The sequence below is a fragment of the Pan troglodytes genome, chromosome 16 (assembly GCF_028858775.2).
Source record: "Pan troglodytes isolate AG18354 chromosome 16, NHGRI_mPanTro3-v2.0_pri, whole genome shotgun sequence".
Lineage (NCBI taxonomy): Eukaryota > Metazoa > Chordata > Mammalia > Primates > Hominidae > Pan > Pan troglodytes.
The window spans coordinates 25,389,054-25,416,416 of record NC_072414.2 but is presented as its reverse complement, the minus strand read 5'-3'; the positions used below and the strand labels follow the sequence as shown (position 1 = coordinate 25,416,416).

The 27,363-nt window shown below is 39.9% G+C and overlaps 1 protein-coding gene across 9 annotated transcripts in view; it reads right to left on the bottom strand.

Moving 5' to 3' along the window:
• RYR3 (ryanodine receptor 3) overlaps nt 1-27,363 on the bottom strand; it is a 563,725-nt gene that overhangs the window by 378,446 nt on the left and 157,916 nt on the right. For all 9 annotated transcript variants that reach the window (XM_016927886.4, XM_016927893.4, XM_016927892.4 and 6 more), the window contains exon 2: nt 15,680-15,799. In XM_016927886.4, the coding sequence (XP_016783375.2) occupies nt 15,680-15,799 (120 nt within the window). The remainder of the gene's footprint in view (nt 1-15,679; nt 15,800-27,363) is intronic.

The window sequence follows — 27,363 nt, the reverse complement described above, 5'->3', positions numbered from 1 at the left end:
GGAACATAAAGCTGTCGATGTAAATGTCTGAAAATCTTAATTTCTAAAAAAAATTGTAGGCATTTCCTTCATAAAATATTTCCTCATGTGACAGGTAGCAAAATTCAGGCCTGAGAGGTCATTTTGCATAACATTTTACAGCAAGTTAGAAGGAGAGCAAAGCCAGATCTCTTGAATCACTACCCAAAACAGTAGTATGATTTGTGAATTATGAGCATGCACATAACTTCAAAATACAACACAAAAGGTCATAACCATGACTTAGGTTTTACCTCCTGGTTTAAAAATATCCATGAAGAATCAAGATGACAGCTGTAACATGACTTGGGTTTTTGCTTGTTTGTTTGTTTGTTTTTTGAGATACAGTCTCGCTCGGTTGCTCAGGCTGGAGTGCAGTAGTGCAGTCTCGGCTCACTGCAACCCCCGCCTCCTGGGTTCAAGCGATTACCTGCCTCAGCCTCCCGAATAGCTGGAACTACAGGCACGTGTCACCATGCCTGGCTAATTTTTTGTATTTTTAGTAGAGACGGGGTTTCACCATGTTAGCCAGGATGGTCTCGATCTCCTGACCTCGTGATCTGCCCGCCTTGTCCTCCCAAGTGCTGGGATTACAGGCATCAGCCACCGTGCCCGGCCATGACTTGGGTTCTTAAAAGTCAAGTTCTAACACAAACACAATATACCATTTTATTTCTTCTTCCATGTAAAAACAACACCTAGAAAAGAGATGTTCTAATCACAGAAAAAAAAAAAAAAAAAGGCAAGACTGTGATCTAATTAGTAAGTTCAGGAGTCGGCAGAGGAAGAAAAAAAATACTGCTAATCGAGACCAAAATAGCAGCTATTAGGTCTAAAGAGCAAAGTACTAAGCGTGACAGAGGTGCCTATGTATGAATACCTATTCATAATTCACCTGGGGCCACTGGCCTGCTGTGAGCAAGTAAATGACAAATGAACAGCAGACTTATGGTGCTACTTTACACACTGAATAAATTCTTTGTGAAGATTCCCACCACTAAGGTACAGATTGCCTTTAAATAAAAAGAGGGGTTTGGTATTGCCTCAAGCAGATAAGTTATCAAGACAGCATTAATAACTCAAGTAGGAAGGAGGACAATATAGATGAGGAGAGATCTCAGAGTTAAAAGGTGGATGTTTTTTTCTTTTTTACTATGGGTTCAACAAATGACAAATACATTAATAAACTTGACATGTGTTGCACTTGACTTCTATGCTATTTCTTTAGATATCTATTTCCCTTCTCCATTCCTTGACTGTTAGAAATAGCAGAGCGTGAGGAGCAATGTGGATGTAGAAACAGGAAGATAATTTCCTGAAAGAAAACAGTTCAGCTGCCAATCACGAAGAACTGGAATGTGGAGCCATGTTTTTCAGAATCTGAACATAGTTAGGATTGCATCCCAACCCTTCACCTTGAAGTTGCACATGGATGAATATGAAATGACCCTTTTTGTTCTGCCTGCATGTGACAGCAATAATCCCTGGCACAACAGGAACAACGGCCTGATGTAGGCTAGTTTCTCAATGCATAGTGCCCACCATGGTCCCCATAGAACCTCACCACAGGGCCAGCCCACCATATGTGCATAAGATTTAACATTCTTAGTGAACTCTGTTCACCCAAAATGTTGGGCAGCAAGGCTTGTACTTGTAAACAGGCACTCTGGTAGCTAAGATAAAAAAGAATGTCTAGGTCAAACAAAACGACTACCCAGCCTCTATCTCCTACATGCCACTACATGCCCACCATGCTCCAGAAGACAGCAGGATTAAACCCAAAAGTCTCATGCCCTTGTTTTGTTTTCTTTCAGCAACTGCCACTATCTAAATCCTCTGCTGTATCATTTTTCCTCTTCTGTATTTTCATTTTCTTAGTTCTCTCACCCTCCATTCACCTGACTCAGCCTTTTGCCCATTCCAAACCTGCTGGAATGCCTACTCCGGGATCAATATGCTCAATCATCCACCCCACACTTTTTTTTTTTTTTTTTTTTTTTTTTTTGAGATGGAGTCTTGCTCTGTCACACAGGCTGGAGTGCAGTGGCATGATCTCAGCTCACTGCAACCTCCGCCTCCTGGGTTCAAGCCATTCTCATGCCTTGGCCTTCCAAGTAGCTGGGACTACAGATGCCCACCATGACACCTGGCTAATTTTTGTATTTTTAGTAGGTATGGGTTTTTGCCATGTTGGCCAGGGTGGTCTTGAACTCCTGGCCTCATGTGATCCATCTGCCTCGGCCTCTCAAAAGTCCTGGGATTACAGTCATGACCCACTGCGCCCAGCCATCCATCCCAAAGTTCTCCCTGAGCACCACTTCTCACTCTGAGCCTGAACAAATGAAACTCAGGTCCTCCCAAAGGACCCTGCTTCTCTTGGGGACTTCCTAATCACAGGATACTCATTCTCTCACCAAATAACTCAGGCTCACAAGGTGGGGCCTATGCACTTCTGCTGCTCAGCACTGGTTTTAGATCATTATTCTTCTACAAACCGTTAACTCTAAGATTTGCAAACCTGGCAACATCACCCTCTACTCCCCTCCTCTTTGATGTTTGTGTACTTTGACCTATTATTCCTTTACTGAAATCTGTCTTCTCTTCATTTCTGCTCCTAGTGATTTGAACATTCATACTGATAAATGGTTTTGTGTCCCCGCAAAAGATATGTTGAATTCCTAACCCCCTGTACCTGTGAATATGACCTTATCAGATATAATCAAGTTGAGATGGAGGCCCTCTTACAAGGTGATTGATGTCCTTTATACGAACAACAAAATGCTATGTACAGGCAAAGACGTGCACAGAGAAAAAAGCCACGTAAAGATGGAGGCAGAGATTGGGGTTATGCTTCCACAAACCAAAGAATGCCTAAAGCTACCAGAAAATGGAATGGGCAAGGAAGTATCCTGCCCTAGAGACTTTGGAAGGAGCATGGCCCTGATAACACCTTGATTTCCAATTCTAGCCTCCAGAACTGCAAGAGAATAATTTGTTGTTTTCAGCCATCTAGATTGTGGTAATTTGTTACAGTAGCCCTACTAATGAATGAATATTCCATCTTACAACTCCTCAGTTATTTGGCTTCCTCTTTATCAACGATCTTCCACGCTCCAAGTCAGTCACACCCTCTCGTGGTCATACACCTAGGGGTTGTTTCTATGAAACTCCTCTACTCTGAGACCTCTGACTGAGACAGGCCACTGTCTAACCATGTACTCATCTTCCAACTTGCTCGCTCACTCATTAAACTACTCTCCCTACTATTTATATCCTTTATACATTTTCACTCCTATCTTTTGTTCTTTCCTCATTCAACTTAAATTCCAAGATTCCATGGTCCAATCTCCTCAACTCTTTTGCCCCTTTGTTGTTTATCATACTTGCCTGGCAACACTTTGATCCTGGCTGAATTTAACAATCCACTTTCTTCATGCCTGTGCTGGGACTGCTGCAGAGAGTGACACAATCTAGAAAATGCGTAGCACTAAAAATTCATGGTCGTCATCCTCAAGTGGTCTTCAACCCTATGCTCTCACACTATTTGGAAATGCCATTATTCTTCTCTAGGCAGCTCCCTCTCCAAAACTTTCTGCACAAAAACCTACAGATCCACCCTCATCCTTGACGTTTTCCTTCCTATTCAATGAAACATGAGTTCCTCATTTATTTGAAAGTCAGTTCCTTGTCTCTGTTCTTAACGCCAGGCCTTTCCACCGTATCGGCAATTTTGCACACTGACCACCTCTTCCCTCTCCTGTATCTCCTCTCTTCTCTTTTCCACATATATCTTCCCCTCAGTATTTAAACATTCTGAAGTCTTTCCTATTTCAAAAATCCTTCCATTCTAAGACCCTATCCTGCCATCATTCTCTTTCAGAGATGCCTCATTGGTTGTCTTTATTTTCTTACTTTCTTCTTATTGCTCAAGTTCTCTAAATTGGCTTCTGTCCTCACCACATGCCATTGAAAGAGCTTCCTCCAAGGTTGTCACTGGCCTCCATGTCACTATATCTAATGGACATGCCATCTTCTCCAAGTGGTATTCTACCCTATGACTATATTCCTTCTTGATATTCTTCTCTTGATTTCTGTGACTTCTATGACACACATGCCTATTTCTTTTCTGATCTCTCAGGATGTTCCTTCTTATCGTTTATTTCTCCATTCATTTTTAATTATTGACATTTCCCAGGCCCTCCTCTCTTTTTAATAAACATTTTCTGTATTCACTCTCATAGTGTGATTTACCAACTCCTTTACTAAGGAGTTACTTAAGCCAGTAACTCCTGAACATTACTTCCATCCCAACCTCTCTTTTGAACTCTTAAGTCATATATACAGATGCCTACCAAAATTTTCTGTTGGATGTCTTACAGGCTTTTTGAATTCCACATGACTAAAATTTAGTTCATAAATTCCATCTCCTCCCTCTGTCTTCCTTTATCCCTCCTCCAATATATGCCCTTTTTCACTCAATGATATGTCAGCCAGTTACAGGCAGCTAAAACCTATAACTCTAGCATCATACTTGACTCCTCCTACCTTGATCCCTTTGCCACTCCATGAATTCTGTTACCCATACCTGAATTCAATGTAATCCAAGCCTATTCATCTCCTATTCACATGAGGAATCTACACAATGATCACAAGTCTATGTTTTCCTTCAGCAATAAGTCCCTATACATGTTCAGCTCCCATCCTTGCTACTTCAAAATCTGTGCCCTCATCACCTATCTTTTCTTTTGCATATGCCAAAACCATACTCAATTTAATTCCGTCTCTAGTAGTGCCATCTATTAGAGAGGAAATTAAATTGAGTGAAGCTTTGGCATATGCCAAAGAAAGTTCTATCTTTTGCATATGCCTATAGTTCTATCTTTTGGAATCTTCTCTTTCCTTTTCTAGGGCCCTTTTCTTCTCTTCCTAGAAACACGCTTGTGTCTCTTATGAAAACTTTTTCTTCACAACTTTAAAACTTTTTCTTTATAAGACTTAAATTCTACTTCAACCGTCATTTTTTTTTTCTCTTGTTCATTTAAACACTCAACTTCTTTTAAAGAGCAATGAATACTCATTGATGAGATTCTGGTTCAGGTAATAGTGGAACTACCTATAGCAAAATAATCCTCTTGCCAATAACAATGATACATTCTGGATAAATATTTAAATAAATAACTATTTGAAGGCACCAGGGAGCAATCTAGAACTGAAAGGAATATTACTTTTTAAAGATGAGAAGCCAATCAGGTGCTATAAACATTTAATTAAATTTTCTTCTAAGGGTACTCTCCTGTTCATAGGATCCATGGGGAATAGATGTCAAGAAAAAGGCTTCTAGGAAGTAAGAGACCTGAGTCTGGGGCTACCAGAATGTCTGGAAATAGAAGAGGAGAAATGTTAGGAACGATGAAACCACCATAGATTAATAAAACCCAAGATCAGTATACAAATTCCCCTCAATTTGTTTGCCAACTCATAAGCTATATAAGACAGCATTGCTAGAAAGCAACAGCTAAAATGCTTAGAATAAGCAAAAGTTTCAACAGCTACTTATTTCTGGAATGGCAAAATTTGGTTTTCAAGTCTGGCTATTTAGAGGTGTTTAGAAAATACTGCAGGCTTTTCATTAAAATCCCAAAAGACTACATCTGGAGACCAGGAACAGCACCTTAGAACTAAGGGCAAAATTAAAATGGAGCAAGCTGGCACAAGATGAAGGAGGCACACTAGTAATTTAACTGCCAGCTACAACAAAATACAATATTCCTCAGGGGGCAGACAACAGAAACCAGAATAACTATAAAATATCATCTACAATGTTCAGTATAAAATTTAAAAATACTAAATATTAAAGGAAATAGGAAAATGTGACTTATAACCAAGAGCAAAGTCAGTCATTAGAAGCAGACCTACAGACATTCAAGATGTTGAATTGGTAGTCAAGGATTTAAATAATGATTATAAATTTAATAATGAATTTACCAAAAAAATGGGAATAATGGGAGAAGAGAGAGATAATGGAAGGGGAGAAAGAATAATGGAGGAGAAAGAAGAATCTTAGAAATAAACAGAAACCTTAGAAATAAACAACGGCAAACTTTAGAATTTAAAAATAAAAGCCTGAAATAAATTCATTAGAGGGGGTTAATAGCACATGTACATTAAAAAAGGGAATAAATAAATATAAAATAGGTCAATGGAAAGTATTCAGGCAGATGCATAGATAAAAAAATAGTTGAAGGAAAAATGGATAGAGTCATAGTAACCTGTGGAACAATATAAAACAATCTAACATACAAGTAGTTGGAGTCCCAGGAGAGAGTAAATATGGCACATAAAATATTTTAAGAAATAATGTCCCCCAAATTCTATACTTAATGAAAAACAACAACCAAAAGATCCATAAAGCTCAGCTCATCAAAATCCAGGCAAGATAAATTTAAAGAAAACTACCCTCAAACACATCATTCAGATTGCTAGAAACCTGACTGGGCACAGTGACTCACGCCTGTAGTCCCAGCACTTTTGGAGGCTGAGGTGGGAGGGGCACTTAATGTCAGGAGTTCGAGACCAGCCTGGCCAACATGGTGAAACCCTATCCCTACAAAAATACAAAAATTAGACAGGCATGGTGGCTTGCGCCTGTAATCCCAGCTACTCAGGAGACTGAGGCAGGAGAATTGCTTGAACCTGGGAGGGGGAGGTTGCAGGGAGCGGAGATTGCGCCATTGCCCTCCAGCCTGGGTGACAAGAGTGAAACTCCATCTCAAACAACAAACAACAACAACAACAACAACAAAAACCAAATTGCTAGAAGTCAAAGATAAAGAAAAAAATGTTAAAACTTTCCAGAGGAAAAGGTTTGTTACATATAGAAGAATGATGATAAAAATGAGAGCTAACTTTACATCATAAACAATGGAGGCAAAAGGGCAATAAGATGCCATCTTCAAAGTGCTGCAAGAAGAAGAAAAAAAACTAAATAATGATTTTTTATCCAGAGAAAAATCCTTCAAAAACAGGGACAAAATAAAGACATTCTCAGTGAAAAAGAAGCTTGGAGAGTTTGTCCCCAGCAGATCTGAAGTATAAGAAACACTAAGGAATATCCTTCAGGTTGAAGGAAAATGCTACCAGATAGAAATCTGGATCTAGAGGAGAGAAAAAAAGAGCACTGAAAATGGCAAATACATTAATTTTATAAAAGGTTTTTCTTTCCTTTTATTTCTTTAAAAGACTATTGACATTTTGAAACAAAAATAAAAATGTGTTACACATTTTAAATGGGTAGAAATAAAATCTCTGACAATAATAGCACAAAAGATATAAGGGAATTTGTATAAATATGAATGCAAGGAAAACTGTGATAAGTTAACGATTTATATTTTAATTACTAAAAAAAAAAAAAAAGTATTCCAGGCCAGGCCTGGTGGCTCACTCCTGTAATCCCAGCACTTTGGGAGACTGAGGCGGGTGGATCACCTGAGGTCAGGAGTTCGAGACCAGCCTGGCCAACATGGCGAAACCCCATCTCTACTAAATATACAAAAAATTAGCTGGGCCTGGTGGCAGGTGCCTGTAATCCCAGCGACTTGGGAGACTGAGGCAGGAAAACTGCTTGAACCCAGGAGGCAGAGGTTGCAGTGAGCTGAGATTGCATCACTGCACTCCAGCCTGGGTGACAGAGCAAGACTCTGTCTCAAAAAAAAAAAAAAAAAAAAAAAAAGTATTCAAAAATAATACTAAGAGGTAGAGCTAAAAAGCCAACAGAGAAGATAAAATGTCATAACTTTACTTTATTTAAAGGCAAAAAAGGAGAAACAGAAGAACAAAATCCAGAGGAGACAAAAGAATAGCATGAAGGTAGACTAAAACCTGAGTATCTAATTATTACAATAAATGTAAATGAATAAAACATTCCAATTAAAGACCAGAGATTGTAAAATGGGGTAGAAAAACAGTACTTACCTATATGTTGTTTATAAGGGATACATTTTAAATATAAAGATATAAATACATACATAAGGTAAAAAACTGATGAAAAAGATGTACCATATAAACAGTAAGCATAAGAAAGCTTATGGCTATACTAGCATGAGTCAAAGCATACTATAAGACCAAGGACAAATAGGACAATTTGATAATGACAAAAGGATCAATTCATCATGAAAAACAAAAATTCTGAATACACATGCACCTAATAACAGAGCTTTAAAATACATGAAACAAAAGTGACAGAACTAAAGAGAGACAAATCCTCATAGTTTTTAACACCTTTCTCTCAATAATTGATAAAACAAGCAGACACATTTCAGTAAGGACATAGAAGATTTGAACACCCCTTTTGACCATCTTGACATCCATAAAACCTACATCCAACAACTACAGGACACACCATGTTTTCAAGACACCTGAAACATTCACCAACATAGACCATATGCTGGGCCATAAAATAAGTCTCCATACATTGAAAAAGATTGGAGTGATACACAGAATGTTTTCTGAGCACACCAGAATTAAAATAAAAATTAGTAACAATTAAAACTTATATCCCACTGATTCATTGTTTAAAACATCCACTCACTAACACTTTTTATCTAACTCCCTCTGACTCTCCTTAATATTTTACTTTTAAAAGTCACAAATATCCTCCTGATTCTTACATCCAGGCTTTCAAAAATTCAATTAGTTAATTCAGTACACATGGGCAACTTAACTAAGCCAATCAACATTTTCTGAGGACCTAATATGTGTATGACCCTGTGCTGATACTAAATGCTACTGCTTAAATATAGCACTTCTGATGTGTTAGGAACTGCTGTAAAGCATATTACAATTTTGAACCTGTGTCACTGAATCTTCATAATAATCCTATGAGATGGGTATAGTTTGAAGGATGAAGAAACTGAGGCAGAGAGCAGTAAAGTCATTTGCCCACGGTCACACAGCTAAGTGTTGGAGCCAGAATTACCAGTCCAGGCAGTCTGACTCCAGGGTCAAGTTTATTAAGCACTGTGCTATACAGAGCTATACAAAAGTCCTTGATGTCAGTGCTCACAGACTGGTGGAAAGGCAGAAGAAAAGTCAGATAAACTGTCACAAATTAAAGCAGTAGATGTTTTGCACCCCTCCTCCCCAGTCTTACCATGTCTGGGTACCTCTATCCCAATATAGAGGCACATAGTAATCTGCCTTAGATCCCTTTAGAAACTTACTTTGAAGAAAATACATGATATTCTCATTTATATTGTAAAATATTAGCTGTACAAAAATTTAACACTGCTTTATGGCTCACTCAAAGCATTTGCATTTTACTAGTTCCTGTTTGATTTAAGCAACATATATATTTCTAACTTAGGAATGCCAGACAGTCATAGGACAGATGTAGAAAAGTTGTGGGAGGGGTATGGAGATGTGCCCAGGCATTTCTGAAGTCTAATTACATGGAGTAATATGGCTTCTTTACCCTTATGTAAGCTGGATCCACGATACTCTTTATTTCTGAATATTACAGAAATTAGACAGTGATTCAGGTTTGGAATGAACAATCTTCATGAAGTCACTTAACTCAGTTTAAATTCTCACACCTTTCTTCTCTGTAAATGAGGACAATGTTTGCTTTATAGAGTCATAAAGAGTAAATGAAAGCAGTAGGCACCCACAGCATTACTTGGGACATAGCGCATGATGCCTGATAAATGTTAAAAAAAAAAAAAAGTCAAAATCTCCGCTTATACGCCTCTTCATATTACATGATAAGGGAGTTTTTTTAAAAAAAAGTTTTATAATAGCCTGGTCTTTCATAAGATCTCAGGTCCATAGAGAATACTATGTACTAACATACATCAGAAGTTCAAAGAAGGCTGTACAACCTTAGGATGAGTCTGTCTCTGCAAATCTTCACAGACTTAATTTTTTAGGAGGAAACAGTAATCTCTTTCTCAGCTAAAGAATCTAAAAATAATAGAAAATAAGTTATTTTTAGCCAAAGATGCAATCTTAATTTATGTCATCTACATAATGATGTTTGTACAACAGCTAATGTTTAATCCTGGGTCTTCAGAGCCTACGTAACTCTCAAACAATAGCACACTATTCCCCCCCCCCCCATTCTCCAAACAGGAGATGAAAACAATAAAATGAAAATTTCCATTGGATTTGAAAACTGTATTTTTCAGTTTGAAGAAGCCATGATCAGTAAGAAAGAATTCCTCAAAAAAGAAGTGGGACTTCACTGTTAGATACCTAGAGCCTCAAGACTTTAGACATGCCACTGGCTTTTTAAAGGGCACTAAGGTAAATTGTTTTACTCCACCTTAGTTTCTTCTTCCTTAAAATCAATGAAACAAACCTTGGTCTGTTGAAACTTATTTTAAACAAAAAATAGTTCTCATATTCTTCCCATTTCTTGATGATGATCTACTATTAAGAAAGGTGGAAGTCGGGATTTGGAAGGGTATTGGGGTTCCGGATATATCTAACAAGGCCGTACTAGTTAAATAATTGTCATCATTGAAGATTACTGTGGGGTAAGTGTTATGACTTCTTAAAAATCCTTTTGCATGAGAATTTGACCGTCAGTTAACTCTCCAGTTTTGTTCCCATGGTCACTTGATACAACCTGTATGTAAATCATGTTACCAGGGTATATTGCTTGTGGTGAAAATGATCCCTGATTGATAGCCTGCATGTGGACTGGGAAGACTATCAATACGTATTTTAGAAGGGCATATTCTTGGAGTGCAGCGACTCTTGTAGCTGGGGCTGCCTTTGTGGAGTCCTCAAAAGCTATGCCTATGGAATTGTTACAGATATATTGGTTCCTATGGTACGTGAGGCTTTTAAGCCATGGTGACTCTCACACCTGCCTGATGTGGACCCTCTCAAGCTCTTTCTACCTGAGCTGTCATCTGGGGATTGGAAATCCAGAAGCCAGCCCCTGAATTGCTATAGGGGTTTCTGCCGAAATGCAGTACTTGACACATCCCAGCTGGCAAGCCATGGTTTCTGTCCTATGTCCTTCTGAGAAGACTGATGCCAAGTGGTCTATGAGAATCTTATGAGTATGGATGTAAAGTTGAACCAAACCGCCCCCCCAACCCCCTCAAGTGGACACTGCAGATACAGAATAGATGAGATATAATGTGAAGGACCAGAGGGAAAGTATTAAATTCCTAGTGCCTAGGAACACATTTTCTATTGAGTAAAAAGGAAAGTAAATAAACATTTGCTATCGATAAAATGAAAAAGAAACATTTCCTCTCTCTTTTTTCTGAGTCTCTGGTTATAGCCCCTAGTCTTTTTTTTTTTTTTTTCTTGAGACAGAATCTCGCTCTGTCGCCCAGGCTGGAGTGCAGTGGCACCATCTCAGCTCACTGCAACCTCCACCTCCCGGGTTCATGCCATTCTCCTGCCTCAGCCTCCCGAGTAGCTGGGACTACAGGCGCCCGCCACCACGCCTGGCTAATTTTTTGTATTTTTAGTAGAGATGGGGTTTCACCGTGTTAGCCAGGATGGTCTCGATCTCCTGACCTCGTGATCCGCCCATCTCGGCCTCCTAAAGTGCTGGGATTACAGGCGTGAGCCACCGCGCCCAGCCTTTTTTTTTTTTTTTTTTTAAACAAAACAAGATACCTTTAAATTCCTGAACCTTTGCTTATTTGAAAGGGAGCTGAATAATAGTGCTTCCATCAATTAATGGCAGTTTCAGGAGACCTTCAAGGAAGGGTGGACCATGGCATACAGGAATCAAAGTCCTGGGAGACTTCCCAAGTGCTAAATACTCTTCATGTCTACAGCAAGTGTTAACGATCTTATTACACTCGTGCCCTTTATTCTTCTATCCTCTCACTCCTTTGCTTCCATATGATCTCCTTCTCTCAGGGTCACACACCAAGAATAGTTTTTGAGCACTTTATCTCTTTTTTTCTCTGAGGTCTTTCTTCTCCATAGAATTCATCTCAATTTTCTCTGAGTCTCAACTAGCTTAAAACACCCTTGACTAGAAATGCCCAAGGTCACCGGTAGGCTCTGTAGCCAGCTGAGAAGAAGGATATTTGATGTCTGTGCCTCATGCCCAGTGCCAAGCTTGGAAACATACCTCCTCACCTCACTGCATGACTTCCATTAGGATCCAAGAACCTAAGAATGGCACAGCTCGTTGAGAAATTTGATGGTAGAGAATTAGGGCAACTATTTAGTAATAAGGGAGAAGACAACCAGCCAAAAGAGAGGGTTGCATAGCTACAAATGACTGCAGGAAAGAATGAAGCTCTTGGAACCCGAGTTCCTCTAGCAGACTGCTCCCAGGAATGGTGACAAGAAATTCTGAATATCTGCTCTATCCTTACCGTGAATTTGACCCTGTTTCTCTGTGAGAACCCTGATGGCGCACTTCCCTCATGCTACATATAAAAGGGGCGCACTCAAGCAAGGATGGTGGGTATGTCAACTGTAAACAATTTGCCTATCATTTTGGGAAAGCAGTTTAATAGCGTTCATGCTTCTGACACCATTAATTCTACTCCTGGATATTTACTCCCGAAAGCCAAAATAAACCAAGAAAACCATAGGCATATTATTTTTTTTACCATTCATGAAGACCATATAGCAATATGGAACTGGCTGAAATAGTAAAGAAAAAACCCAAAACAGAGAATGTCTGAATAACCAGTGTGAGTACAACTTTGAAAACAGACAGGTACACATGGGCAAAGGCTAGAATGAAAAACAAATGAAAATAGTTGTGACAAAGTGGTAAAATTACGGATGACACGTATCTCTTTTTAAAATTCTTCAGTCTCATCTTGCTTGAAATTTAGAATGACAAATTAAAATAAGAACAATCACTTAGTTAAGTGGATGTTAGGAAAGACATTTCCTCATCCCCAATTCATCTATGAGTGTATGACTTATTGTTTCTATGCCTGAGGGATACAAAGCATTCTCAGATTACAACACACTGTTGTTTCTAATCTAGCTCAGGTAAAACAATGATAAATACAGAGACATGTTTATAGAATTATCAATAGTTAAATGAATTTGTAATTCCAAGACTTTCATTCTAAACTCAAGATTTTGTAAGTTCAGGGCTGATCCGTGGTCCTTCTGTCTTTTACACAAAATCAGACCTTGTAAGTCAAAAGGGATAACAACTTTATACTTAGTATTATTATCAACTCTAGCTGTTAAATGTACTGTACTAGTTCAGTATTATGTGCTTTATATATATTATTTCTCTTTATTTTCACAGTCCCCCTGAAAGGTAATTAGTTTTCCTTATTTTAAAGAACAAGAAACTAAGTCCCAGTTTAAATGTCTTGTACAATATGAAATCATAATAACCAGTGGTTTTATCAAGCTTACAATGCACTAGGCAATTTACGAACCCATTTGATCCTGACAGCAATCTTATAAGGTAGTTACTATAAAATTCCCATTAAGCAGATGAGAAAACTCAGCTCAGAAAAGTGAGGTACCTTGTCCAAGGTCCTGGTTTAGCCAGCAAGTGGTAGAGACAGGATTCCAACTTTGACAGTCTGGCTCACAGCCTGTGCCCTAAAGCAGGGTCCCCAACCCCTGGGGCCATGGACCCAGTTCATGGCCTGTTGGGAACCAGGCTGCACAGCAGGAGGTGAGTGAGTATTACTGCCTGAGCTTTGCCTCCTGTCAGATCAGTGGCAGCATTAGATTCTCATAGGAGCATGAACCTTAATGTGAGCTGTGCACGTGAGGGATCTAGGTTGCACGCTCCTTATGAGAATCTAATGCCCGATGATCTGAGGTGGAACAGTTTCATCCTGAAACCATCTCCCACCATCCGTGGAAAAACTGTCTTCCATAAAACTGGATCCTGGTGCCAAAAAGGTTGGGAACTGCTGCCCTAAAGCACTGCCCTATATCCTACTCGATGGATGACTAGAAAAAGATACCACTTGTTTTCTAATTTAGGTCAACACACTTCCCATTGGATTGTCCTGCACCTCATTTGGCAGATGAGAAAATTGCAAACATGAGTGACTGACTTGTCCCATGGTCACATGAGTAGCTCATGGTTGAGAATTAACTTCTTGACTTCTAATCTAATGACCTCCCTATTATCCCAGACTGCCGGGAATGAAAAACAAAACAAAACAAAACAAAACAAAAAAACAAAAAAACCTAGCTAAGAACAAAAGCAAATGAGAAAAGGCCTTAGGAAAATCAAGTCAAAGATCTTTAAAACGATAAAAATTTTCCTTGTCTCTCTTCTATCCCATATATTTTAATGGGACTCTGGTTCATGTCTATCCTTATAGATCCACAGATCAGTGACCTACAAGGGAGGGAGAAGTACAAGAGGGGCTTCTGGAGGACGTGGCCATCACCCTGGACATCTGGTGTTACAGATTTCAGCCAAACTCTCTGTGTATGTCTGTGTTGTGTATGTTTATGTGGAAAATGGCATGCCAATAGGTGGGTCTTTTGGAAAATGTTACCAATTTCTGATTTTTGTTTTCGGTTTTTTAAAAAAAGGTTCTGTGAGAAAAACTGAGCTTAGAGGGTGTGATGGTGGGTTTTATGTCAACTTGGCTAGGCCATAGTGCCGTTATTCAGCCAAACGACACTATAGGTTTTGATGTGAAGGTATTTTGTAGATGTAATTAACATCTGCAGTCAGTTAACTTTAAGAAAAGGCTATTAGCCTTGATAACTTTGGTATGCCTCATCCGATCAGATGAAGGCCTTCAGAACTGAGATGTCCTAGAAAAGAAGGAACTCTACCTCAAGATGACAGCATTAACTCCTGCCTGAGTTTCCAGCCTACTGATATTAACTACAGATTTCAGTCTCACTAGCCCCTACAACTGCAAGAACTAATTTCTTAAAAGAAATCTCTATACACTTATATACTTACCTACCTACCCACTCACGCACTCACTCACCCATCCACCCATCTGCCCATCTGCCCACCATCCATCCATGCATCCAGTTGACTTTGTTTCTCTGGAGAACCCTGACGGATATAGAGATTTTCCCAGGACTGAAAAGCACTGCAAGAATGCTGAGCACATAGATCCACTTGACACACAGATCATGAAAAGCAGAAACAGCCTGAAAATGGAGAAAGAAAAGTTCTGCTGAAAAGACACAGCATTATTGCCACCATGCAGGCAGAGACCAGTGCAAACATTACTCTCTGCCCTCGTGTCACAGTGGGCAGACAGTTACAACAATCTCAGCGCAGTCAGAACTGAAAGGGGTGTGCTCACTGTGAAACATAGGCTCAGGCATCTGTGAGTCTCTGTAGCAATAGAACAGCAGCAGGGAATAAAGAACACGCACTCAGATTTCTAGGAATTAACAGCAACAGAAAGGCATTCTGGGAGTATTAAGACCTCCTCGGTCAGCACTGACAGTGAGCTCAAAGCCTCCCCAGAGTCCTGGACAATACTGACAGGCAAAGCACCTCTAATTCTTCATAGGGCTCTGGGTTCCTACATCAACGATTCCTAGGCTTGTGGAAAGTTATGGTTTAAACCAGATCTGCTTCCCATTTAAAAAATAAATGTGTCCTTTCAAATGTTGTCCTCATCACCATCTCCCAGCCGTATCTCCCCTAAATGACTTTGTCAGACGCCAAGGTGGAGGAAGTTGCAGGGCGGACAGCCAATCTCACCTTGGCTTCTGAAGTGGGTTCCAAGAAGCACAGGCGATTCCCAAGTCCCTCGGCTGCCAGGCAGAATTTCCTCTGCTCCTTATGAATGGTGGCGATGCACTGGAGTACCACTTCATCCTCCTGCCAGGAGAAGAGAGACCCAAACATGAGTAAGGGGAACTGCTGAGCCAGGCCCCGAGTCACCTTCCTGTACCTGAGTCAGGTAAGCCACCAATCCCTGACAGCCACGTGCTTTTTGTTTTTATTTTTAAACCTGATTACGGAAGGAGATTTTTTATTCACAAGACATCACGGAGCATCTACCGTGAGTCAGAACTCTACTTAATCCTGGGGTGAGGTCAGTGGGGGCAAGTACACATACAGCCAAGGCCTCACTTCTGAGAGCTGTGCAAAGCATATGGTCTAGGTGAGCTGATGATTTCAACACTTGGGCAAATATGAAAGCAAATTTATACAATCTCTCCAAATATAGAATAAAACAATAAGATAGGATTGAGGGGAACAGAGAATACAGACAAGATCAGAGCAAGGTGGGATGAGTGGAGGGAAAGTGTTGGGGTTTCAGGTTGTGGAAGAGGCAAAGTATGTTTTGTTGGAGGAAGGCAGTGTATGTCGTGGGCCACATATTTGCCAGAGATGGTAGAGGAAGATATGGAGGGTGAAGGAGATGGGTTTTAGACTCACAGAAAAGGAAGATTAAAGATGCCTTGAAGATCAGGTAAGAGGAGGAGGAACTGAAGGTCAAGTAGAAGAACTGTTTTGAATTCTCAAGGAGTAGACCTCCCTCCTAAATATCAATCCCAAAAGCAGCCCTCCTAAAATTTCAGAGGCCCTGGAAAAGAGGCAGCCCTCCATCTACACCAAAACATACACTTCTTGCACAACCCTACCTGAGGTGGAGAGGAAAACAGTTTCCATACTAAACCTTCCATTCCTGCCCCTCCTATCTGTCAGGCCATGCTCCCTAGTCACCACCACATAGCTTTGGATTTCAAGCAGCAAACAGATTTCCAGGTGTGGTTAAGTTATGGAAGTGACCTGGGGGAGCCAGCTGGAGCCTCCCTCCTTCTGAGCATCTGGCCATCCATTGCCCCATCTCACCTCCATGTCCTTCAGTATCAGAGATTGTCTTGTTGGAAAGTGTCACCAGAGTGTTGGAAAGGCAGATTAAGTAGAAATCATTTTTCTTAAACTGTGTCTAGAATGTGCCTATGAAATGAAAATAATAAAATGGTCCCACCTGGTGAGAGTGCGAAGCAATTCACGATTAACAGACCCCTACAAAGATATCTGCTTGTGCCCAGAGATAGGTGAGGGGCTACAGGGGAATGCAAGAAGCCACAAGTTGTAGATGTATGAAATGAAGAGTGGAAAAACATAGCTCCACAGTTTTACTAGCACTGAAATGTCACTGTTCATTATCTAAGTGAGTCAGAAACAAATTCAGGAGTCTTTGCTTATAGTAAAATCAGAATTCATGGTCTTCATTTTAATTGAGACTGAAGAAAACTCCAGAATATCACTGCTTTAAAAGTGGGGGTTTAGTGAAATCTCTGAAGAGAGTGAAATTTTTCCTCAGGTGGAGTGTGCCCCTAGATCCTGTATCAACCAGGGGCATTAGGATCCTCCTAATGGCATTGGTGGGCAGGGGCGGGTGGTGAGGTGCTCTTAGTTGCCAAGATGACTGAGATGTGCTGCTTGTGTTGGAAAGCAGGGGCCATGGAAGTTAAGTCATCAGCAATGCAAGAGGTAGTACTCAAAACTTAACTTTCACACCCAAATCAATAATACTCCCTATTGAGAAATAGTTATGTGTCTCCCCCACCACAGTTAACCAGTAAAAAGAAACAAAACTTAAAACACCCCAAAAAACTAAAGGAACAACAACAAAACTCAGGCATTTAGAAATCAAAGAAGTGTAATTATGGATTTTTTTTTTTTTTTTTTTACAAAGGCATGAAAGTTGACAGTTTTCCCATCAATGTGTGCCTTTGAGGTTCTCTTTTCAAGATCTCAATTCTCTTTCCCTTTCTATCCCCCAGGCACCCAAACCACCAAGGCTTTGACCTTGCAGTAGCTGCCTTGGGGTCTCCCTATTTGTATTCTGAAATTTCCCCATCCTATAAGTCACATCCCAAGCTGCCAAGAAACTAATGCAATAACCTGCCCTGATTTAATTAATAGCAATTTGCAGAACAGCAGCCCTGCACACATGTGTTCCTAGGTTGGGGCTCTGGTGACACACAGATGGGTATGGGACTCTGGGCCAAATTGATGCTTCTCCAAACGATTTCTACTCTTTCCCACATTCTATCTGGAACCTTCTGCTCAACCATGCTGACCTGGCTGCAGACACCACCTGGAGTGGCAGCCTGCACCTGCCTTTGCTTCATATAGCAGCAATTATTTCCATAAACCTTCAATAGACAGACATCTGGAGCCTTTGAGTGCCTGACACTGAAATCTTTGCACTGAATTCTGTTTGGGATTATGAGATGAGTTAATTCAACCCATCTGATTACTCCTCTTGCTCCTGAGTAAAATACAGAACACAAGCTCTCCAATTAGAACACAAGCCTTTCTCTTCATCCCTGTACTGGTTTGCACTTTCTCCCCTAGAATTATCCTCCCTCCTTTTTTCTCATTTTGCTTTAAATCAGATCTGGGCATTGCTGAAGGATGTCATTTCCAAGGAAGCACCCTTACTCGAAGGCTGCAAATTCTTCCACATTTTGTATCTCCTTTTCCCAGAAGTCTGCCTACTTCTCACATGTCCCGATGCCAAATTTGGACCTTACTGTTCTACCCACGTGCAAAAACTCTTCAGTTGGACCTAATGATTTCCACCCTGTTTTGGTAGCACAGTATCATGAACCTTCCATGTCATAACCTAGAATGATCCCACTTCTACAATCCAGAACTGGACTATCCACCTTTACAGACCCATTTTCTCTCTTGCTTTCGCATTCCTTACTTTTACTAGATTTGCTCTATTTTATCAAGACTTCCAGTTCCTAGAAAGTGCTCTCATCTCCATTATTTCCTCTTTCTCAAGGAGGACTGTTGATTTTTTTTTTTTTTGATAGAGAAAATAACACAACTCTGGGGTTTTATGCCACTATAAATGTATGATTTCCTGGTAACTTATTTTCAGCTTGTTCCAACTCTATCTCACTGGAACAAGACCACAAAATTTTCCTTTTGTAGGCCTCACAGCAGATGCAACTCTTGTCAATATAAAATAACCATACCTCCCCCATCTTTAAAAGAAAGAGAAACAAAATAAAGAGAAGAAAGTACTAAGTTAGAGGGTGCAATAATAAGCAATGGTGGTGGGGGCTGGGGGGACACTAAGACCTTTCAAACCCAGCCTCTGTCTTTTAGGATAAGAATATGATTCTCTTTAGTCATCGGGAAATACTATCATTAAGATCACATAAAGGTTTCCTGCTTTATACCAAGTAAGCCAAAATGTCTCTGCCTGGATTTCAGGTGCCCCACAGTTGAGTTCTACCTGACACCTCTAGCTTTGTCTCTCCTTCATTCCTATTGCCTTACTGTCTCCCAAATAAGTCATGCCCAGGCTCCCTAAAATGCTCCTTCTTGAAACCCCTCCATTCCCGTATTCATCTCTGTATTCTTGTAGTGCTCCCGCCTTTCTGTTGGATCCTTCCCATCTCTGTTTTCTTCTGCCATCCCTAAATATAAGGGACTGCTCAACGATTGGTCTTTGTCATTTTCCCTTGGCAATCTCATTCATTCTTCAGGCTTCCTGCTTTACTTCTGAGGAGCTGTTACTCAGTCTGTACCTCCAACCTGGTGGTACTCAAGGGTTCCAAACCTCCATCTATTTTTACCTGCGGACTTACCAACACTTCAAATCAACATGTCCCAGTGCACTGAAAGGCTTCTTTTTCAGTCTACCTATCCTTTTACATTCCCCAAGTTTGTCAAGAGCACATCCAACCTCTGGGCAACCTCAGCTTACACATCATTATCTCGTATCTCTGAGTCCTCCCCTTTTCCTGTATCACAGCAAATGGGCCAGCAGAAGGAGAGACTGGAGGTCTTGAGACCAAGACAAGGCTATTATTTGACCCAAAGCATTATTCCTTAGTCTGCTACCAGAGGCATAGCTCTGGCCTTATTTTCTTGCTGAAAATCCTCAATGGCACTCTCAAAAAACATAAACTTCCTGAACTAGTATCTGAGGCTTCCACATTTCCAAACTATCAACCTAACTTCTTCCCTGTAGTGTTGGGTTTCCCTATTTCCATGCCTTTGATCATGAAATCTCTGAAAAGCTGCCCTAACTTGCCCTAGTTTTCCATGTCCATATATTACCTATCCTTCTAAGCTTAGTTTAAATGCCACATTCCTTTATGAAGCCCAAGTAATCTCTCTGGTCTCTGAATTTCCATAGCAATATCACCATACTTTTTGCAGTGTGACTTACATGCATGCCTTCTCCCCCACTATATGTTTTTAAATGGCCAACATTTACTGATCCCTACATGACAGGCACCATGCTTTACGCACAAGAACCCATTTAAGCTTCACATCAACACTATGTAAGCACTACTGTTGTCTCCATTTTGCAAATGAAAGCCTGTATAGAGCAGTTATGTAACTTGCCTCAGGTCTCATGGTGGCAGGGGGCAGAGCCTGGTATCTAATCCAGGCAGTCTATATTGATGCACTTGCTACCACTACTTCCAGCTGACTTTGTACCCCTCAAAGGCAGGATCACATCTGATTCACATTTCTGCCTATCACGATACTCACCACTGTGGTATCTGATGTCTATTATGCACCCAATTATAATTTACAGAATGGGTATTTTTTACACTGTAACCCTATTTAATTATAAACTCTATTAGAGCAGAAAACTTCTGCTTTCCCATCCAAGCTGGAAACATAATGTGTTTTGTAAAAATGTGTTAATTAACTGGGATATGGACTTGGATTACAAGAAATTTCCCTACTTTCACCCACATAACAGGGTCATTTTCATTGATGAGTCAGAACTGAATAATTGAATAAAAAGGGAACAGATGCTGGCATTTAAAATAAAACAATGAGGCTTTGGAGTCCATAGCTTCTATTTCTTAATTATTATTATTGATAATGATATCAACTATTCATTCTGGACTTCTGTGCCAAACACTATGCTGACATTTCCTCCTAGATTAAATTAAACTTCACAACAACACAATCACTTTAAGAATGAGAAAACCAAAACTCAGAGGGGTTAGGTACATTTAATAACAGTGAATATTTAATGGCCAGTCACCATGTGCTACCATGTTATAGCATCTCAGTTTAATCCTTTCCATCATCCTGTCAGGTAGGTGCTAATATGCTCTCTATTTGATAAAGTGGTTGAGGCACAGAAAGGTTAAGTCACTTGCCCAGTGCCACACAGCTTGTAAGTGACAGAGCCAGACCTTAAGCCCAGGACTATCTGAATCAGGAGTCAGTTCTCTACCATGGCACCAAAACGGGCTCTCTTACTCTAAGAGACTGACCTTAGCAATAGGTATGAATTCATGTCTCTGATTCTAAAGCCCATGGTGATGGTGTTGACAAAAATAGATGCTCCCAGCCCTGTCACATGATCAAAGCACATTGAAACATAACCACATCACAGAGCACAAGGCCAAAGAGAGCAGCCAGAGTGCTAAAATAAATAAATAAATACAACAAGATTTCTCTATTCCCCATGATTGCAACACTGGAAGGGGTAAACATCAGCCCAAAACTTGCTGCAAAGGGAGAAAAATGAAAATCCAAGGTATATCATATGTCAGCCTCCCTCCAAGCTATGTGGTTCACACACGCCAGCTATTCCTGTCATAGATTCAGCTTGTGGTGGTGTTGAGTGATTGTCCCTGAACAAGGATATACAGCCTTTGGCTCTCTTTGCTTAGATTTCACATTGTCACAGGTCATCTCTGACAAAGTCAAGTTCTTTCTACCGTCCTCTGGCCAAAGAACTTTGAACTTGAAAATGAATGGATCTTGCCTATTTTATCCTTACAGCTTTCTTTCTTATACCTTGGCTCACAGCCTGAAGGCCAGAACAATAGAGAGACATCTCTGCTGGCTCTGAGCTGATGGCTGGGGAACCTTGGCTCTCCCGCTTCTCTACGGGTCACCTGTGAAGAACTCTCTGGAACAAAACAAAATGGCTGACAGCCCTATTTAAGGTAGATCACCAGGCAGCTGATGACAGCCCTATAGTTAGATCTGCAAATCACTGGTACTGAGCAGCTCATGACCAGGAGCACGTGGGACAGAGTGCCATCCAGCAGATTTCATGTTTAAGTGCAGACATTATTACTGCAGAGGAAAATCCATAACCGTGTATTGCTTTAAAAGGGAAGATGTTTCCTACCTACTCATCTTAAACATCAGGCACTTGGGGAACTGATAAAGTTAAGCTACTTTCTAAATATATGAAAGATATGGGTGTGCACTTATTCTAAGACTTTACCCAAAAGCCTTTCTTAAATGAAAAATAAATGGGCTTTTTGGAATGATGAGACTACACACAGATTATTTCACAAGAATGAATGACAAGGTCGTTTACTTGTGTGTTCTAAATAGCAATCATTTGGATTATTTGCTTCCTTCATTTCTAAGATCTTTAGGGGTAGGAGCCTCTCCTTTGTCTATGAATCTTCAGTGCCTAAAATACTACCTGGAACTGAATAGAAAAAGCACAAATATTTGTGAATTCAATGAAAGAATCGTATGTTCTGAAAACGACTACTTATATTAACAAATATGCTCATGTATAAAAATTCCAAAATAAAGATCCTTCTTAAAGGAATTTATGATACCCTGTTTGCTTCTACAATAGACCCATGAGACATAGAAATATTATTAATCTCATTTTGCACACATTATGAAAATAAAGCTTACAGATTGAAGGAGAATAACTCGTCCACTGTCCACCTCTCAGACATTGCATCTCCAGCAACAATGTTTGAAGTTTTGTTGTTACAACTTACTGTTTTGGTTTTTGGATTTATTATCCCTTTAGTACTTCTTATTGTCTTAGAATGTGTCAAGAGTTAGTGAAAGCTACCCATCTCCAGTTTCTTACTACTTGTTGTTAAAAAATGAAATAAAATGGAAATTTCAGGATACCAAGAGGCAAACTGACAGACTTATTTATCTTTCCTTTTTAAAATACGTTCTTCATTTGGCTTGTAGGATACTATTTTGTTTTTTCTATTCACTAGCACCTCATACTCAGTCTCCTTGGTTGCTTCTCCTCATTTTCTTCCCTCTACTGCTACAGTGGTGCTCCAGGACCAGTCCTCAGAGTTCTCTTCTTTACCTGTACTCTCCCCTTCTTGATTCCATTTGGTTACATGGCTTTAAAAAACAGGTGTATTTTAAGGAATCCCAAGTTTGTGCCACCACATTAAACCTCTTCTCTGAACTCGACTTGTGTTTCCAAATGCTACTCAACATCTCAACTTGGATGTCCAATAGGCATGTCAAGCTTACTATATCCAAAATCAGATTTCTGAGTATCTCCCCACATATGTTCCTTTTGTAGTTTTCTTTATTTCAGAACATTGGCAACTCTATTCTCTGGGGTTGCTTGAGTGAACGGAGGGAAGAGACGGAGAGATGAAGAAAGGAAGGGAGGAAGACAGAAAAATCTTGAGGTCATGTGATTCCTTTCCCTCTCTTACCTCACATCCACACCATCAGCAAATTCTTCTCATTCTACTTTCTAAATATATGTGATTGTACCATCTTGCATCCTCTTCACCACCACCACCTAGCTCAGCCATCATCTCTTGTCACAACTACTGTAATCACCTCCAAACTTGTTTCTCACTGCTGTCCTCCACACAGTAGCCAGAGTCTTTTAAAAACCTGAGATCGCATCATTTCACGACTTGAAAGCCTCCAATCACTTTCCATCTTACTTAAGGAAAAGGCAGAATTCTTATCTTACTATGGCCTACAAGGTCCTAAAAAACGCCCATCTTGAAACGCAAAGCAAAACCTGTTAGACTGGCTATTACCAAAAAGGCAAAAGTTATGAAGTGTTGGTGAGCATATGGAAAAAAGGGAACCTTTGCATGCTGGATGTACACTGAAAGCCATTCCCCGGGTGGGACTGGAAATTGGTACAGAAGTTATGGAAAACAGCAAGGTGGGTTTTCAAAAAATTAAATATATAACTGCCATATGATGAAGCAATCCTGCTTCTGAATATAGATATAGATATCTATCGATAGATATAGATATACAGATGTGTATATATATATATATCTCCAAAGAAAATGTGATGAGTATCTCAAACAGATATCTAACTCCCATGTTTACTGCAGCACATTCGCAATAGCCAAGATACAAAAACAACCTAAATGTTCATTGACAGATGAATGGATGAACAAAATGTGGCACACACACACAATGAAATATTATCCAGCCTTAAAAAGAAGGGCATCATGTCACTTGCAATAACACAGATGTTATTGGATCCTGGACGGCATTATGCTAGCTGAAATAAGCTATGTGCAGAAAGACAAGTACTGCATGATCTCACTTTTTGTGGGATCTAAAATAGTCAAATTCATAGATGCAGAGTAGAATGGTGGTTGTCAGAGACGGGGGGATGGGGACACTGGGAAGATGCTGGTCAAAGGGTAAAAAGTTTCAGTTATACAAGGTAAGTAAGTTCTGGAGCTCTAATGTACAGCACGGTGACTCTAGTTGACAATACTCTATCTTATAATTGAGATTTGCTAAGAGGATGGAGCTTCAGTGTTATCACACACACACAAAGGTAAGTATGTGAGGTGATGGAAATATTCATTAGCTTGATTGTGGTGATCACCGCACAACGTATATCAAAACATCAAGTTGATACCTTAAATAAAAATATATCAATTAAATATATAGTTTATATTATATAGGAAATACATTATATACATTATATATTAAATACATATTATCTATATTTGTATATATTTACATACATATAAATGTACATATATGTGTATGTGTGTATATATATATCTCTCCACCTCCCTACAGTCTCTCTTCTGTAACTCTTTTGCTTGCTTGGTTTTATCTATACTGGTCCTATCCTTAGAGCTCAAATTTTTGAAGCATTATCCTCCCTCAAAACCTTGTACTTGCTGTTCCCTTCATGCAGGATGTTCTTCCCCCACATACCTGGAGGGCTCCCTCCCTCACTTCCTTTAGGCGTCTGCTCAAATGTTGCCTTGTCAGAAAGGCCTTCCTTGATCACACCATATAAAATTATAGCTCCATTTTCATGTTGCATTTCCAATCTTGCTTAATATTCTTTTCCAACTAGTATTTACCTCCTAACAATACAGGTTTATTTCTAATCTCTCTCCTCCTCATTAGTAACCTTCATGCATATGATTCTGTTCACCATTGTATATTCAATGCCTGAAACAGTGCCTGGCATATGGTAGGCACTTACGGAGTCACTGAATGAAAGATTAGTCATTTTAGTTCTTACTAAGTAGTAAACCCCCGAAAAACCTGGGAATTCATTACATTCCTTTATTCTTTTTGCTGAAAGTGTCCAGTCTTTGGTCTCAGCTGGAATTGTTTGCTTATGGGGACTGACAAAAGAGGCACCCACAGCTTACAGGACCCTTTGGGCTCCAGCAACAGGGAGGACTGTTGTAATTCCTCTTTACAACTTTTCCCATTACCAAGAAGGCAGAGGTTGGAGCTTGACCATAAAATCTACTCAGCTCCCATGGCTTCATCTCTTATAAAACTTGCAAGGGAGAGCAAAGGAGAAAGCCTTTCCCTGAGTTGATTAGGGAGATGTAGCGGCATGCAGGCATTAGGGTTTACATATGCAATTAATTCTCTCTCAGGCAGAACATGCTGCTATGTAACATGGAAGAATGCAGTGACCTATTACCTATGACATTTTTCTCCAGAAATAATAATCAATTTGTTTAAGTTTTCTATTCTCATAGGTTGGAAAAATAATGATCTAGTTGCTACCCAGAGAATTTCAGGCCCCACAGAAGGATTTTCTATAAAATGGTAACACTGATATTCTGGATACATCTCTCCTACCCAATCAGAACACAGCAGGTGAGTGACCACACCCAAAAGCTTGCACACACTCCTTTGGTTTCATTATTCTTTAGATACAACAGCCATGGAGAAGAATGAATGGAAGAAATCTCAAATACTACAGCAAATCATAATTTTTACTCTCTAACCTCAGAGGTAGCAAGGGTCAGTAATAAAGTTATGGCAGGAAAGTTTTGGTCTCTGGTTCTAACATTGTTCTGAATTTTTTTTTTTTTTTTTTTTTTTTTTTTTTTTTTTTGAGATAGGGTCTCACTCTGTCACCCAGGCTGGAGTGCAGTGGTGTGATGACAGTTCACTGAAGCCTCGACCTCCTGGGCTCAAGCAATCCTCCCACCTCAGCCTGCTGAGTAGCTGGGACTACAGGCAAGGTGTGCCTGGCTAATTTTTGTGTTTTTTTGTAGAGACGGGGTTTTGCCATGTTGCCCAGGCTGGTCTCAAACTTCTGGGCTCAAGCAATCAGCCTCCCAAAGTGCTAGGATTACAGGTGTGTGAGCCACCACACCTGACCTGAACCTTATTTGAAGAAGGACATATGACCAGGACACTTTAACTTTTCATATTTCCATCATGAATGTTAATGAGTTTGTGGCTGTGTCTCCATCATATGATGCACTCTAAGCACTGTGGCTCCAAAGAGACAGAAGAGCATCTAAGCCTGAGGCCACCATGGCACTAGCAGGGAGATCCTGACAAATTGTGCAATGGTATCTGTGTTTGTATGTTATCAGATCTATGGTATCTGCATTTGTATGTCATTAGATATATTATTTATTTTTAAGTCAATTTATTTTCCTGTTTATCGTTGGTTCTGGAATCCTTGGCTACTGAGTTAAGACATAATGTCTTCCCTGGGCCATACAACTGACCAACGACAACCCATCTACTTTTAGCAAGATCTTCTAACAATACTTACCCTCAGGGGAGAAGGCCACAGCACATCCACTTTTGTTTTTGGGAAATAACTAATTTATTGAGATTCTTTCTACTTGTAGCGCCTCATACAGGGTGCTTTCTGGGATCTTCCCCTTTAACGTTTGTAGAAAAAGTAAACAAAACTAAAATACTCGGCATGTAGGATACTCTTTGAATATCCTTTATGTGCACACTCACTGCAATTTACTGACATGTTGTCAGTAAATTTGTCAGAACAAACCATCCAGCAATTTCCATACAAAATCTAATAACCAGGGAACACTACCTTTTTCAAAAAAAGATGCGCTATAAAGTTAGTAGATGTTAATGAAATTTATGGGCTGACTTTTAGAAGGTTAAGTCTTTGAAAACAGGTCACTTACAGGCAAAATAAGTGTTTCCAAAATTTAATGGAACATATAAGGCCTCTGAACTGTCCTGTCCAGGACTAGTTTCTTAAACAAACAAACCAAAAAACATAAAACTTCCGTTTTTTTTCCAGCTCCATTCAGAACTAAATCATGCATTCATTCAGGAAATATTTGTTTTATGGTATTGGATATGGTGGTGAACAAGGCAGGCATGGCATCCACCTTCATGGAGGTCACATTCCAGGTGGATAAAGAGCCCAGCTTATACATTAAGCT